The sequence below is a fragment of the Prionailurus bengalensis genome, chromosome C1 (genome assembly GCF_016509475.1).
Source record: "Prionailurus bengalensis isolate Pbe53 chromosome C1, Fcat_Pben_1.1_paternal_pri, whole genome shotgun sequence".
NCBI lineage: Eukaryota > Metazoa > Chordata > Mammalia > Carnivora > Felidae > Prionailurus > Prionailurus bengalensis.
The window spans coordinates 163,687,790-163,703,018 of record NC_057345.1 but is presented as its reverse complement, the minus strand read 5'-3'; the positions used below and the strand labels follow the sequence as shown (position 1 = coordinate 163,703,018).

General features: G+C 43.2%; 1 protein-coding gene across 5 annotated transcripts in view; it reads left to right on the top strand.

The window, feature by feature from the left end:
* The window catches only part of WIPF1 (WAS/WASL interacting protein family member 1), a 125,561-nt gene that overhangs the window by 91,704 nt on the left and 18,628 nt on the right, over nucleotides 1-15,229 (top strand). For all 5 annotated transcript variants that reach the window (XM_043577089.1, XM_043577086.1, XM_043577088.1 and 2 more), the window contains 2 exons: nucleotides 6,051-6,139; nucleotides 10,106-10,235. In XM_043577089.1, coding sequence (XP_043433024.1) covers nucleotides 6,089-6,139; nucleotides 10,106-10,235 — 181 coding nt within the window. In that variant the 5' untranslated portion in view covers nucleotides 6,051-6,088. The remainder of the gene's footprint in view (nucleotides 1-6,050; nucleotides 6,140-10,105; nucleotides 10,236-15,229) is intronic.

Below are 15,229 nucleotides of genomic sequence, written 5' to 3'. Positions count from 1 at the left end.
CGGCTTCCATGCCTCAAAATCTTAGTTTCCGACCAATTGGTGTGCAGCTCCAGTCAGGGTTTGGTGCCTTTAGATGTGACATGAGAATCTAGGGGTCTATTCCTTGAAGTTTGGTGACACAGGGTTGGTTAAAAGTACTTAGTAGGGGCTCTTCGAGTGAGGTTGGAGACACTTTTGGAGGTGTTTTTTCTAATAGATGAAATCTCCAGGTTGTAAGGTGTGATGTTTAAGGTCTTCACCTCCTGGGAGCATGCAGTGAAAAAAACATTGTTCTATTAAAACATGGTCCTTTTCAATAGAAGCAAGTAAGCCTTTACAGTATTAGAGTATATCTCCTTTTATCAGCTGTCAAAAGACATGGGAGCCAGATGCATCAGGCACCCTGTGACATTCTCAGAGGATGAGAGCTTATGAGTCTCAAAAGGTTGGATCTGAGATCTAGAAGGACCAACAGCAATGCTTTTGGCCAGGTTATTTGAAAGGTCTCTACAAATTTTGCCGATCGAGTCTTACTAATGCTGTTAGTGCGTTGGACTAGCCCTGAGGATTGACGGTGTTTGGCACCATGGAAGAACTATAGAACCGGGCACGCAGCACAGACCTGTTGAAGCACTCGATGAGTGAAGTGAGTTCCTGGGTCACTGTGAAGCTTGAGAGGGGCTCCCCAGGTAGGGATAATCTTTTCTAATAGGATTTTAGCCACAAAAGAAGCCATAACCTGTCTACCAGGGAAAGTTTCCAGTCCAGTGAGAAGACACACAGATCAAGACTAAAACACATTTTTATCCATGAGATGGGAGGAACTGAATAAAACCCACTTGCCAAGCCTGTAACAGTCCATCGGGCAGTTTAAAATGCCTAGGAGCAGCATGGACGTATTTCCCAAGCTTGTATTTTACACAGGGAGGGCAATCAAGGTAGGCACTTTTTGCAGCCTTATTAATATTTCCCCACCAGTATTGTTCCATAAAGCCTATCATCTTATCAGCAGACTAATGATTTCATGCACGTACAGTGGTTAGTAATGGGAATTTGAGAATCTTTGGCAGGACTGCATTGTTATTTGGTTCAAGCCAGAGTTCTCTTTCTACTAAACCAACAATTATCAGATTTCCAATATCGTGTTTTCCTCTCTGGGGCCAATTGTTGGGCATCTCTTGTCAATTTTGGGGATTTTCTTTTGGAGGAACATCCCTTTGGACCATGAGAGGTTTGCTTATTTGTTCCCTGAAGACCAGCATTTTTGACAGAAACATCGGTTTTCTTCAGCCTCCAGGGAGTCAAGTCTGGAATGCCCAGTTATCTTAATACTAGCTACGGCAGCTGGCAAAAGTATGGCATCTAATAAAATTGTTAGTTTTGTTCCCATTAGAGGTAAGGAAACCTTGCTGTTTCCATAACATCCCAGTCATGGGCCACCCCAAAGGCATACTGACTGTCCGTGTAGATGTTTGTTGAGTTTGCCTTTGGCTAAGGTTCAAGACTGAATAAAGAGCCTATAATTCAGCCTGTTGGGGTAAAGGTAAAGAAACCCTTTTAAAAAGGGTTGTAATAGTGTGCCCGGCATATTTACCATTTTCATCCCTTGAATAAGACCCATCAGTAAACCATGAAAGATCTGCGTTGGTATGAGAAGTTTTCTGTAAATTATCACGGGGAGGCAAAAGGTGCTGTGTCAGCCTCACGCAGTTGTGAGAGGCTCCATCATTGAAGAGGGAGAGGAGAGTGGCATGGCTAAGGATATTGCAGTGAGAAAGAGGTACATGATGAGCGGTTAGTGGGGAATTTCACGGGAGATGAAGCGACTGGCTGAAAGGTGTTGTGTGGTGAGAATTCAGGAGGGCCTCTGGTGCATGGGACAAAGATCGTTAGAGGGGGTCCCATGATTGTTTCTTCAGTGGCCTCAACCAAGAAGGCAGTGTGGCAGGAATGACTCTGAGAAAAGGGAGGTATCCTCATGCCTGAGGGTCCAGTTGTTGGCTATAATAATGCCCTATGGATCCATGACGGTTTGCATATTTTTTGGTGAGTGTTCCAAGGGCATTCTCTTCTCTCTCACAAAAAGGGGGAAAAAAGAACCTCCCTGATATCCGAGGGCAGGGAGCTTTATTAAGCTTTTCTTTAAGGTCCCCAAGTCTGTGTTATCCTGATCTTCCCAAATACTAGGGTCAGGTTTGTTGTTGGTGTTTTTATTTATGTATATGCTGTATGGTGTTGTTCATTTATTTTGAGGAGGGGAGGGGCAGAGAGAGAGGGAGAGAGAGAATCCCAGAATCCCAAGCAGGCTCCATGCCGTCAGTGCAGAGACCGATGCAGGGCCTGATCCCATGAACTGTGAGATCATGACCTGAGCTGAAATCAAGAGTCTGATGCTTAACCAACTGAGCCATCCAGGCACCCCCATGGTTTGTTGTTTTTTAGTAAAACATATAGGGGTTGGGCCACAGGAGAAAAGTTTGGAATCCAATTTCGATAGTAGCCAGGTAGCCTGAGAAAACCTCATAATGGGGCTTCGTTTGAGGTTTTGGGACGTTAAGGATACCGCTCAGCCTATCTGAATCTAAATGTAGCCCTTTTCCGAGATTTATCTGGGGTGGCCGGGGTGGGGAGCACAGGGGAGCAGGGAGGCTGAGCCTCTGTGGTCCACAGGTTTATCTGTAAGTCAGTTAGTGCACAGACAGAAGCATAATAGCAACAACAGAAAGTTGTAAAACAACTAGATGAAAGAAGCCTGACAGGGTGGCAGTCCCCCGAAAGGGTCCCTGTACCACAGCCTGGCCCCTGAGAGGTATCGGACAGAAGTTCAGTGTGATCTTTGCAACGGGGGACCAACTCACAAGAAGGGTTCCTGGTAATTGACCAGAATCTAGCCCTTCCTTGCTCGGTGTTAGGATAACGGGATGACAGGTTAGCTGGCGAAGGGGGAGTCTGATACAATGATTTTGAGGCCTGAGGGGCATTTCATCCACCAAGCACACAGATGATCTGTTCCCTGGAGAGCATCTTTGGGGCCCTGTGGGCGGACCTGGCCACCCCCCCCTCCTTGGTAAGCTGCTTTCTCCGGCTCTGTTAACACCATTGCTTTGGCTGCAGTGTCTTTCACAGTAAGTTGCTCCTGAATCCAATTTCCGATCCCCATCCTTCCTCCTGGAGCTAAGACACGTGTGACACTGAGGCCTCGGAAGGGGACTCCTGCCCCAATACAGGCATCATAGCACAGGCGCCCAGCACTGGTTACGCCGCTCACTTGGCCCCACAGGTGACTGGCTGGTGTCATCCAGAAAAGGCCAATTTAAGGAACACATTTTAAAAGAATCTGAGACCGTCTTTTATTGAAAAACAAATTCTGACCTAGTCTACAGGTGTCAGCCCTTAACCTGCCTAAAAATGCTTATCTAAAAACAGCAGGGATTGAAAGGATTGGATGTGAATGAATTTCTGTCTTTTGGTGAGTTCCTTAGACTTCCTGAGTCTCAGTGTCCTCTGGAAGGTGTGCGGAATCACGCTAGCTTGCAATGTCACTGTTACAAGTTAGAGATGTTCTAAGTGCCTTCGATCCACTTGATGGTCAATAACCGACAGCTATTGTTGCTGCTGTGGAGGCTCTAAAAATTCATTTTCTCAGTGGTCCACTTGGAACGGAACTGTTCCAAACTGTCTTCATTCCCGCCATCCAGCGCCTCTGATACATCCAGCCATGTCCTTTTAGCTCTTACATTCCCTTTGTGCTCACAGAAAGCAAGCCATCTAGCGATACTTGAAGAGAAAGTATTTGTTTCAGGGTGTAAGTTTTACACACTAACCTTTAGTGCCTGAATGGAATTAATTTTTTTAATTCTAAATAAATCGTTTTCTTCACTTAAGAAACATTGAGAACAAGAGCGCCTGGGTGGCCCTGTCAGCTAAACACCTTACTCTTGATCTCGGCTCAGGTCACCATCTCACAGCTTGTGAGTTCGAGCCCCACGTCGGGCTCTGTGCTGACAGTGTGGAGCCTGCCTAGGATTCTCTCCTCTCTCTTTGCTCCTCCCATGCTTATGCTCTCTCTCAAAATAAGTAAATAAACATTTTAAAAAAGGGAGAGACATCAAGAACAAAAGAAAGAGAATTCTGGTGTTTGAAATTCAGGACACATGTTCCATGTAGTTCAGGTGGTGAGTGTCCCAGGCTGCCCACTGGTTTAAGGCTCAGATTCTGCAACCGGCATCTCCTATTTTAGTGCACATGGATCACCTCGGCATCTTGCTAAAATGCCGAAACAAATTCAGTGGTGGGGAGAGGGACTGAGATTTGACATTTCCAACAGCACAGGGTGATGATGCCCTTGCTGCTGACCTAGGACCGCACTTGAGTAGCAAGGACTGGGTGGGAGAAGCCGGGATTACTTAGGGGCGAGAAAGTGGGTGAGGCCGGCCCCGTGCTTGGGATCTGGGGCTTTGGATGAGACTCCGGAATGGGACTCCGAGGGGGGTGGGTTTGTGGCTAGGGAGCTCCTGGGAAACTTCCTTGCCCTGTGGTTTCTTCAGCTCCTGATGCTTGCCAGGCTTCCCCCTTCCCACTGCCACTGGCCGGGTTTTCCCCCGCACTCTCCCACACCATCACAGAGTCTGGCTTTCCTCTTGTTCCCAGAGCTGTCACACTGTGCACAAAGCTTTTCTAGTGAGGTGTATTTCTAGTAAACAGCCTGGGAGTCAGAGTTTGGGACCTGGTCTCTTTTTTCCCCCTCTTTTTAAAAACTTAGATCCTGTAAGGAAATGCCAGGTAGCACAAAGATAGGAATCCAGCCCCCTTGCCCATCTGCCCTGCCTGCTTTACTTTATCCCTGTCCTCTTTCTTGGAAGACTGTAAGACCTTTGCAGGCAAAACCAGAAAAAGATTGGTCTTTGCATTTCCACAGTGTGTGCCCAGACCCAGGCGAATGCCAGCCATCTGCAAGAAGACACGCAGTGAGCAGGAGCAGGAGAGCAAGATAGGATGTTGTCATGGAAATGAGTGGGGATGAGGAGACGCTTGAACATCAGATTTGCCAAGATTCATTTCTAGCAGTTTTAAGACCACCTTCCAGCTCACTCAGGCCCCAGGCCCAGATCCCTCCAGGTGTCATTCCCCCAACCTGTTCTGGCAGGTGGAAGAATCAAGAAGTGTGAGGGGCCAGTTTTGCTTCCATTGTCTTTGTCCATCTTGGCTCAGAAACCTCCTCTGCTAGGATCCTTCCAGAAGGGTAACATCTTAGCAATGTTGTAAAGGTAATTCCCATCCCTTATAAAACTTGGCCTATGTGAATAGCTGTCACTTTGGTGGTGGGAAGGAGGGAAGGAAGATTAGGACAGAGTGTTACTAAAAAGTCTAGGGGCCTGGGTGGCTCAGTCGGTTGAGCTTCTGACTCTTGATTTCAGCTCAGGTCATGATCCTGGTGTCCTGGGATCAAGTCCTGTGTCAAGCTCTGCACTGAATATGCAGCCTGCTTAAAATTCTCTCTCTCTCTCTCTCTCTCTCTCTCTCTCGGGCACCTGGGTGGCCCAGTCAGTTGAACAGATGACTATAGCTCAGGTCATGATCTCACAGTTTGTGAGTTCGAGCCCTGCATTGGGCTCAGTGCTGTCAGCAAAGAACCCTCTTCGAATCCTCTGTCCCCTTCTCTCTGCCAACCCCCCCACCCCCGTGCTGTCTCTCTCAAAACTAAATAAAACATCTAAAAAAATTCTTGGGGTGCTTGGGTGGCTCTGTCGATGAAGTGTCTGACTTTGGCTCAGGTCATGATCTCACAGTCCGTGAATTCAAGCCCTGCCTCGGGTGGGCTCTGTGCTGACAGCCCAGAGCCTGGAGCCTGCTTCGGATTCTGTGTCTCCCTCTCTCTCTGCCCCTCCCCCACTCACAATCTGTCTCTTTCTCAAAAATGAATAAACATAAAAAAAAAATTTTGTTTTAATTCTCCTTTTGCCCCTCTCTCCTGCTTGCTCTCTCTCTAAAATAAAAAAAAATAATAATAAAAGTAAATAAAAAGTCTAATACGTGACCATATTTTGTTCCTGTTTGTTTTGTTTTTACAGATTCATCGGCAAGGCTGTTGAAAGTGTAACTGTCCGAGATGCCCGTCCCTCCCCCTCCGGCGCCCCCGCCCCCACCAACGTTTGCTCTGGTGAGTAGCTCCTCACCATCCATCACTGGTGCGCAGAGCAGGCCAGATGAAGGCAAGCCTGCCACGCATGTATTTGTTTTCAGTGTATTCGCATTCTGGGTAGGTGCTGTGCGGCAGGTTTTCCCAGTGCAGGGTGAGCCAGACCCTGAGATCCCAAAAGGCTGGTTGTTAAAGGTCCCAGGCAATGCCAAGTACACGTGTGGGATGTGCATTCACTGGGTTTCCTTCCCACACACCAGCCCGAGACGTGTTCACAGGGGTTCTGCCCGGTGTGCACTGTTTCCATTCAAATGGACTCGACCTCTAGCCTTTAACTTCTGGATAGGACAGTCCAGAAACCCAGGTCTCTGTATGAAATGCATCCGTTAAAGCTTCCTGCAGACTCACTCTTTTCTTTTTCTCTGCCTTTTCCCCTTTATTCCCACCTGTATTTTTAGCAGATATCATCCACCACCCCCTATCCCCGCTTCCCCCATACTCATATCCTGCTTTAAAACTGTCCTTGCATTTAAATGTCCACTTTCCAATGGAATATCTTCACTGGGCTCCTCCTCATCTCTTGATAGACCTGTCCTCAGAAATTAGTGCACCCTCTTACAGGAAACCGGTAGCCCTCCACACACCCCATCGCCCCATTAACTCCCTCAGCTTGTGAGGCTTCCTCCCCACTAAGGAGCCTCACAGCGATGGGTCCTTCATTTCTCATTTGAGGAAACTGAGGCTCGGGGAGGAAAAGTCTCTTGCCCAGGCTTCCACAGGACACATTTACAGAGTCCATCTGAAGCTGGAACCTAGTTGGAAGAACAGTTAGTTGGCTTGTTGCTACTCAGTGTGGTCCTCTGACTGCTGGTTAGGGGCCCCAAGGAGATAGTTACAGAAATTGAGAGTAAGCATGAAGATACACAGCAATTTGACAATAGTACTGTGTCTGTTGTGTGTCTCTTGTTTTAACTAATTCATGTTTCTACAACTTAATTGTGACAAAAGTTTCAGTCCAAGAGGCATTGGAAAAAAAATTTTTTTTTTAACTGGTCCCTCACTCAGAGAAGTTTGAAAAGTTCCGATCTGGCTAACATAGCAGGCTTGTTTATCTGTATTTCCCCAAAAGAGTGGTTTTATACCACTAGCGGGGTAAGTACGTGGATTAATTATCTTTTTTTATTTTAATGCTCATGTAATGATTTTAATGCATGTTCTAAAAATTATAACTAGCACTTCAAACTGAGGGTTTAATAGTGAGTTAATTTAAAAGAAAATATTCACCTGAAAAATAGTTTAATAGTATAGTGGACTGACTTAATGAAAAATACTAAATAAATAATACAGGTAGCTAAGATACACAAGTTATACAAGTTGTACCAGAGTGACTGAAATGTATCCTATTAACTCATTTCCATCCATTATTCTGTGACTGAAAGCAAGATCCTGAAGAAATCGGATATAGAGATGAGCAAAGGGAAAGGGGGGTGGCCATCCTAGGGCACTATCTAGTGGGACAGTTCAGTTAAGGGTTCTTGACTGCAGAAGTAGCACCCAAGGAGGTTGGGCACCAAGATAAATTCGGAGGCATAACAGGAGGCCGGTGAAAACTGCTGACCCCAAGGTGGTAAGAGAGCCAGTGCTTAACCTCTCTGGGCCTCAGATTGTTTTTCGTTGTTTTTTTGGTTGGTTTGTTTTTTTTTTTTTCATCCTTAAAATGAAGACAGGGAATTTTAAAAGTTCTTTCTAAGGGGAACCTGGATGGCTCAGTTGGTTAATAAGCGTCCGACTTCAGCTCCGGTCATGATCACGCAGTTAGTGGGTTTGAGCTCCACATCAGGCTCTGTGCTGACAGCTCAAAGCCTGGAGCCTGCTTCAGATTCTGTGTCTCCCTCTGTCTCTCTGTCCCTCCCCTGCTCATGTTCTCTATCTAAAACAAATAAACATTTAAAAAAATGTTTTTAATAAATAAATAAATAAAAGTTCTTTCCAAGATGTGTTGTTGAGTTGAAAAAAAGTTTCAGAGGAATGGAAGGTGACTCCATTAGCAAAAGTGAACTGTACACATAAAAAGCACATCTGGAAAGGAGCGCTGAGAAGCTGCTGTTAACAGGCTTGCTTCAGGGGTGTGGTGGAGGCAGGTGGGGAAGGGGCACTTTGTTATTTTTTTAACTGAGATATATAACTGGCGAGGAACGTTGTGTACGTTTAAGTCATACAAGGGGTTGATTTGCTACAGTTATGTATTGTGGTGTAATTGCAACCTTAGCTTTAGCTGGCCTCTCTTTCACATCACATAATTATCATTCCTTTTTTTCAGGTGAAAACATTTAAGACCTAGTCTCTTAGCAACTTTGAAGCTTATAATACAGTATTGTTAACTGTAATCACTGTGCTGTACAGTAGATCTCCAGGATGTATTCATCTTGTAGTTTGATTTTGTGCCTTTTAACAGCATCTGCCCAATTTGGGCAAAGGGGCATTTGTTGATCCCACATTTACCCTTCTGCCAAGTTACAAGGAAGGCTGTGGGGTCAGACAGCCAGGGTTCTTGAATCCTACCTCCTCCCCCTCTGACTAGCTGGGTGACTGGGGCAAATGATTCCACCTCCCTGTGCCTCTATTTCCTTGTCCGTAAAATGGAAATAATGACTCACAGGGTTGATGAGGACCAAATGAATTAATACACATAAAAGTTCTAAAAGCAGTGCCTGGCCCGGGGGAAAAACTATATAAATGATAACTGCTGTTATTATGAGCAAATAATACTCTGTAATTATTTCAAGACCCTTCCAGCTTAACACAGAGATTCCATGTAGCCTGCTTCCGGGTTTTCCTTAGCTTTCCCTTTGCCTCCGACTCTGATACTAAATCGCTGGGTGAGGGCTCCAGCTAAAATGCCCCAGCTTTACCTCTTGTGCCCCTCGCTGGCTCCTCTGGAGTCAGATCCTTCAAGAAGGGCCGGGGCCAACCTAGAAGGTCTCTCAGGTCTGCTGGAAGGACCTTTGGGTTTGGGGAAGCCAAGTGTCCCTGGGGCCAGGCCAGGCCAAGCCAGTTTCTATATGTGGCAGACACAGGCACATGCCTACTTCCGAGTCCTGTGTGCTGGGCTTCTTGTGTCCACATTCCATCAAATAACCCTGAGAAAGTGAGATCTCAATTTCACAGCGAGAATCTTTCCTAGGAATTCTGGAAAAGGGAGAAAATACCTAAACATTTTAAACCACCACCTTTGTCCACCCTGCAATCTCTGTGAGCCAAGCTTTCAAAGGGATTGGACATTAGAAACACCTCCGGCAAGGGACTTCTGGGAACTTTTTGGGATTATGGGCATGTTCTATATCTTCATTGTGGTGATGGTTACATGACTGTGTATGGTTGTCAAACTGGTGGAACTCTACACTAAAAGAGTGATTTTACTACATGTAAAATATACCTCAGGTCTGGCTTAAATTAAAAAGAAAAAAAAAAGTCTTCGGCAATGTAGAGAGAGGGAATTATTTTCTAAAACTTTGGTGGATTTAAAGAACAAAGAGCTGACCCTTTGTGCTAGAGGCCATTTGCCCCTTGCATCAGGTTAGCTCTAAAAGATGTGAAGGAGAAGCTGATCTTCAGGGCACGTTCTGGAGGGTGAAGCCTCGTAGTATCCAGCAGAATCCTCTTAGACTTAAAATTCCCTCCTCGTCTCTTCGCATCCATCCCTGGCTCCGTTGGTTACGGCCAGACTGTGGTCTGAATTTTTAGAGACTTTTATCAGGGACTGACTCTTCCTGCATTAAAAATGAGTGTAATTTATTGCTGCATCTGTTCCCAAATGTCTGGGTCTTAAAAAGAATGACATCGGATCTAAAACTTGTGGAGAATTTACAGCCTACTGCCAAGAACCTCAATAACAAGCTTCCAATACTCTAGCTGTCCCCACCGAGTGTTGTGGTACATGATTTTTAATTCAAGAGGTGAATACAAGTGTGCGTGCTCTTCTTTTAGGCCAATACAGAAAAGCCTACCTTGAATAAGTCCGAACAGGCTGGGAGAAATGCCCTTCTGTCTGACATCAGCAAAGGGAAGAAACTGAAGAAGACTGTCACCAATGACAGAAGTGCACCGATATTGGACAGTAAGTGAAAAAAGCTGTTTTCCATGGAGATACATGATTTATGGCCTAACCATCAACCCAACCCTACCCTTCCAGAAAGATTTTTTTTTTTTTTTTTTTTTTTTTTGGTTAACAACAGCTGCAAAGCTAGCAAAATAAGGGACTTGTATCACTCAGTGTAGCCACAGCTCCGGCTTGGGTTCCCTCTAATGCTGCAGGAAGCCAGTATAATAACTCTTTGTCCAAGGCACACACAGCAGCGATTCTCTGAATTATTCACAACACTTTCTGGAAGTTAACCCGTTACTGTTTGCACCGCAGATCAAAAGGCAGCGTGCAATATGGAAAGAGCCCTAGAATCGGAGGACGTAGGTTTGAGTTCTGGCACATCCTTCCCTTACCATCTCCCAGCCTTACTGTCTTCAGTTGTAAAGTGGAGATAATATGTGTTCTGCTACTCTCGCGGGCGTGCCGTGAGCATCAAACAAGACCATGCAAAAGTGTTTTGTGGTCTGGAATGTGTCATTCAAGTGTAAGATGCGATTTTCAGGAGCTGGGAGAGAGAGAGGAAATGAGATCACAACTTTGTTTATCTATCCATCATAAGTCTGAGATACTTTCTAGAACAAAGCAGGGTATGTATAAACAAACAGGGCTCCTGTTAACATTTACAACAGAATGAAAATGTACCCATGACTAGAATCCACTGGTAGTTAATAACCAGGCCTCGAGACTGTCTCCTCATGTTCCTAGACCTCTCCACTGCCAGCTAGATGTCCCCAAAATACATCCTACACACACATCCCGTTTGGACTCCATAGGAAATAGACTGACTTTCCAAAATCACCAGAGGGAGCCTTGTAGACACTGGAAAGTGATACAGGATTTTAGCCAAGTAGAGGATTAGAAGTGTTTAGGAGGAAGTTCTAGGAAAAGCGCCTAATGGGTAGAGAAGAAAGAAGGCGAGAACATGGGTGTGGAGAAAATGGAAAAGAGGAAGGCCAAGACAAGGCTTTTACATGTTGCTCTGTTACCAGGCTCTGTGTCACAGAGGAAAGAGCACCAATCTCCAAAAGCCACTATGGGGTATTTTACCCTTGACACAGTTACCTCTTAGTCAAAATGCCCACAAAACTGATATGGTATTTTATAACCCCTTAGTCCTCTTGATTGGTACCATGAGATTCTCCTTGAGGGGAGCCCGGCACCACTCATCTCTGGGAAGCCTTGGTCCAAAGCTGTGTGAGTCATGGTGCCTGTTTGTGGGGCCAGAGGAGCTCCACAAACTGCCAACCTCTGGGGCAGAGTTCAGTTGTTCTCTCCACTCTGCGAAGGGGCCTAGGGCTCGAGAGAGGTAGATGTGAATTCCCCACTGATGTTGAAGAAGACTGCACAGTTTAGTGCCTATTCCTGAATCCACTATTGGAAACTAATTGTGTTCTTCAAGGTCCTCTTCTCCTCCCATTAAATGGAAATATTAGTTCTTCTCCTTTCCAGCTGCTCAATGATGTTTATGAATGCACTTTGCTAGGTGGACACATGATGCAACCCAATGCATGCCCTTGTTGTCCATGCACTTAATGGTCTCCTATATTGTTCCACAGGCTCTTTGCAAGTGGCAAAATCCATCTATAGTTTTTTATTTGTTTCCAACTGAAATTTCCGTGGGTCCTATGTCCAAATGTGGACCATGGTTGTATATAACTCTTTTTTTTTTTAAGTTTACTTATTTTTATTTTGAGAGAGAGAGAGCATGCACGCATGAAGCAGGGGAGGGGCAGAGAAAGAGGGAGAGAGAATCCCAAGCAGTCTCCACGCTGTCAGTACAGAGTCCGATGCAGGGCTCAATCTCACAAACCATGAAATCATGACCTGAGCTGAAATCAAGAGCTGGACACTTAACTGACTGAGCCACCCAAGTGCCCCATACATCCTAAACTTAATTCAACCTTATTCTGCAGTGTGATTACTAATGAAGTAACCTGGAGCCAATTAGTTATTCTCAACTACTTCAGCTTCTCTATCTGGAAGGTGCACAAATGTTTCTGGTTAAGAAGACTGATGTATGATGTCTGATAGTGATCATCAGTCTCTTTGAGTGCCATGTAAAGGCATCCTATGTAAATGCAATATTCTAAAATGTATCATTAATTAATGAATAATATTTAAATGATATTATTATTGGTAATAATTAAAATTAATTAAAATGTGTACTTTTATATGGAAGAAATTTTGCATACACTTCTAGAAATTATTATTGTAATTTTGTTTGTTAGGTGAAATAATCAGTTCACTATCAGACTATTTCTTCTATCAGCAGAACTCCCATAGGTAGCCCAGAAAGCTCTACATCTAGAAAATATACAGAACTACACAGACTTATGATCAATCTAATCGAGAAAAAAGGAAAACACAAATGAATAAAGTTTAGGACTCAGAATGTAGATTAGTAAGAGATTCAAGCAAACCTTTCTAAAATTAAGGATGCTATGATGAATTTATATGCTAAAACATGTTAAAATCTTAAAGAAATTAAAATTTACCAAAATTCACTCATGAAGCTTCACTGAGCAAGAGAAAAGTTGAAAACTTTATCAGGCTACTTTCTCTCTCAAAAGGTTTAGAGCCAGACAGTTTTATCAGTAAATTCTTCCAGATTTTAAGAAACAGCTCATTCAAGTGCTATACAAATTATTCCCAAACATAGAAAGAGATGGAGAGCTATCTGATAGACTTAATGAGACTAGCATGATCCTAACCTCAGACTTGACCAAGGCAACGCAAACACAAAAAGAAAGCTATGTATCAGTGTCAGGGGACATGTGCAATGTTTGGAGCCATTTTTAGTTGTCACAACTTGAATGAGGGGTTCCTACTGACATCTAGTGGGTAGAGGCTATGGATGCTGTAAACATTCTATAGAGAACAACACAGCCACCCACCACAAAGAATTATCTGAGGGGTTCCTGGGTGGCTCAGTTGGTTAAGTGTCCAACTCTTGATTTTGTCTTAAGTCAAGCCCTACATCAGGCTCTGCACTGACATCAGAGAGCCTGCTTGGGATTCTCTCTCCCTCTCTCTCTGCCCCTTCTCTGCTCTCTCAAAATAAACAAACATTAAAAAAAAATTATCTGACCTAAAGTGTCAGTGGTTTCAAGGTTAAGAAACCCTATTATAGACTTATGATCATAGATGAGAAGATACTAATTAAAACCAAAAACATCTAATTCAATAGTATATTAAAAGAATAATTCACCGAGACCAGGGTTTATCTCATTTTTAACATTAGAAAGTCCATTAAGCCGTCATATCAAATCCATATCAGATCATGAATAGGCATTTGATAAAATTCCATGCCATAAGAAAGTCATTTTTTGTTTTTGTTTTTAAGTTTATTTATTTGAGGGGTAGGGACAGGGCAGAAAGAGAATCCCAAGCAGGCTCTGTGCTGTCAGCATGGAGCCCAACATGGGGCTCGAACCAATGAATTGTGAGATCATGACCTGAGCCACCCAGGCACCCTCAAGAAAGTCTTAAAAACCTAAAATAGAGAATCCTTGCTGACTGTGAATACTTAGAAGGGAAAAAAAACTATTTCAAACCAATAGTTAGAATGTAACTTTGAAACATTAAAGGTGTGCTCATTAAAATCAAACTGTAGTTGTCTTTAGTTTAACAGTATTAATAATTTATATTGCATGGAAGTCCAGTCATCAGAGTTATTACTTACATAAACTAGAACTAAGATAAGATACACCGCTATTAGAAAAGAGGAGGCAAAACCTTTATTATTTGCAGACCATATGTCTAAACTACTAAAAAATCCAATAAATGTTTTATAAATTTTAATTTAGAAAATATCACAAAATGGTTTCTTAGATGTCAAATGAAATTTTCTGATGCCAGTGATAACCAATTACAAAAGGGGAAACAATTTCAACAAACAAAAATGTATCAAAGGAACCCTAACAAGAAGATATGTGACCCATATCATGAAAATTATATATCTTCACTGAGTAAACCAGAATCCATGGGAGAATCTACCATATTTCCAGATGGTCTAAATATCACACAAGTATCAATTCTCCCCTACTAATTTGTAGATTTCATATACTACTCTAGAAAGTTTTCCAGGGATAGAACTTTCAACAATGTTTAACCTCATAAATACAGACATACATACATAAGTATTTTGTCATGAGATCCTTTTTTAAAAAGAGAGTATAATCATGGCTCTCATACAGATATAAAAAGAACATAAGTCAGGGGCACCTGGGTGGCTCAGTCAGTTAAGTGGCTGACTTAGGCTCAGGTCATGATCTCAGGGTCTGTGAGTTCGAGCCTGGCATCAGGCTCTTTGCTGACAGCTTGGAGCCTGGAACCTGCCTCAGACTCTGTGTCTCCCTCTCTCTCAGCGCCCCTCCCCTACTCACACTCTCTCTCTCAAAAAAAAATAATAGACATTAAAAAAAATTTTTAAAGAACATAAGTCAGATATTTCATTTAACTCATTAATTAATGAGGGAAGCAGTATAATTACCAGTTCAAAGGAAAATTCAAAGTACCACACTCATTAGGCAGATCAGAGGGGAAGTTTACAAATAGGTGCAAAATCCATCAGTAATCAATTTCATGCCACCGAATACAACTAATTTAAGTTTCTATGGACAATTATTATCAGTTTTCTACAATTTAAAGAGTTGTAAACTAGCTCAAAGACCTGGAAAATAACCCAAAAGCCTAGACAGGATACTTAGTAATCTTTTTCTTTTTCTTTGTTGTTGTTGCTGTTGTTTGTTTGCCCATTTCAGAATCTTCCACAGTTTTAGGGACATAAATGTAAAATAAAACAAAATCTTTGTACCATCTTAAATTGCAGGGATTGTTTTTTTTTTAATGTTTAAGCCTCCTGTTGGGCTTTATCATATTAAAAATTTGAAATCAACCCATAAGGCCATCAAATAAGTAGATGGTCAAATAAACTACAATATATTCATGTTCTAAAATGCAACGCA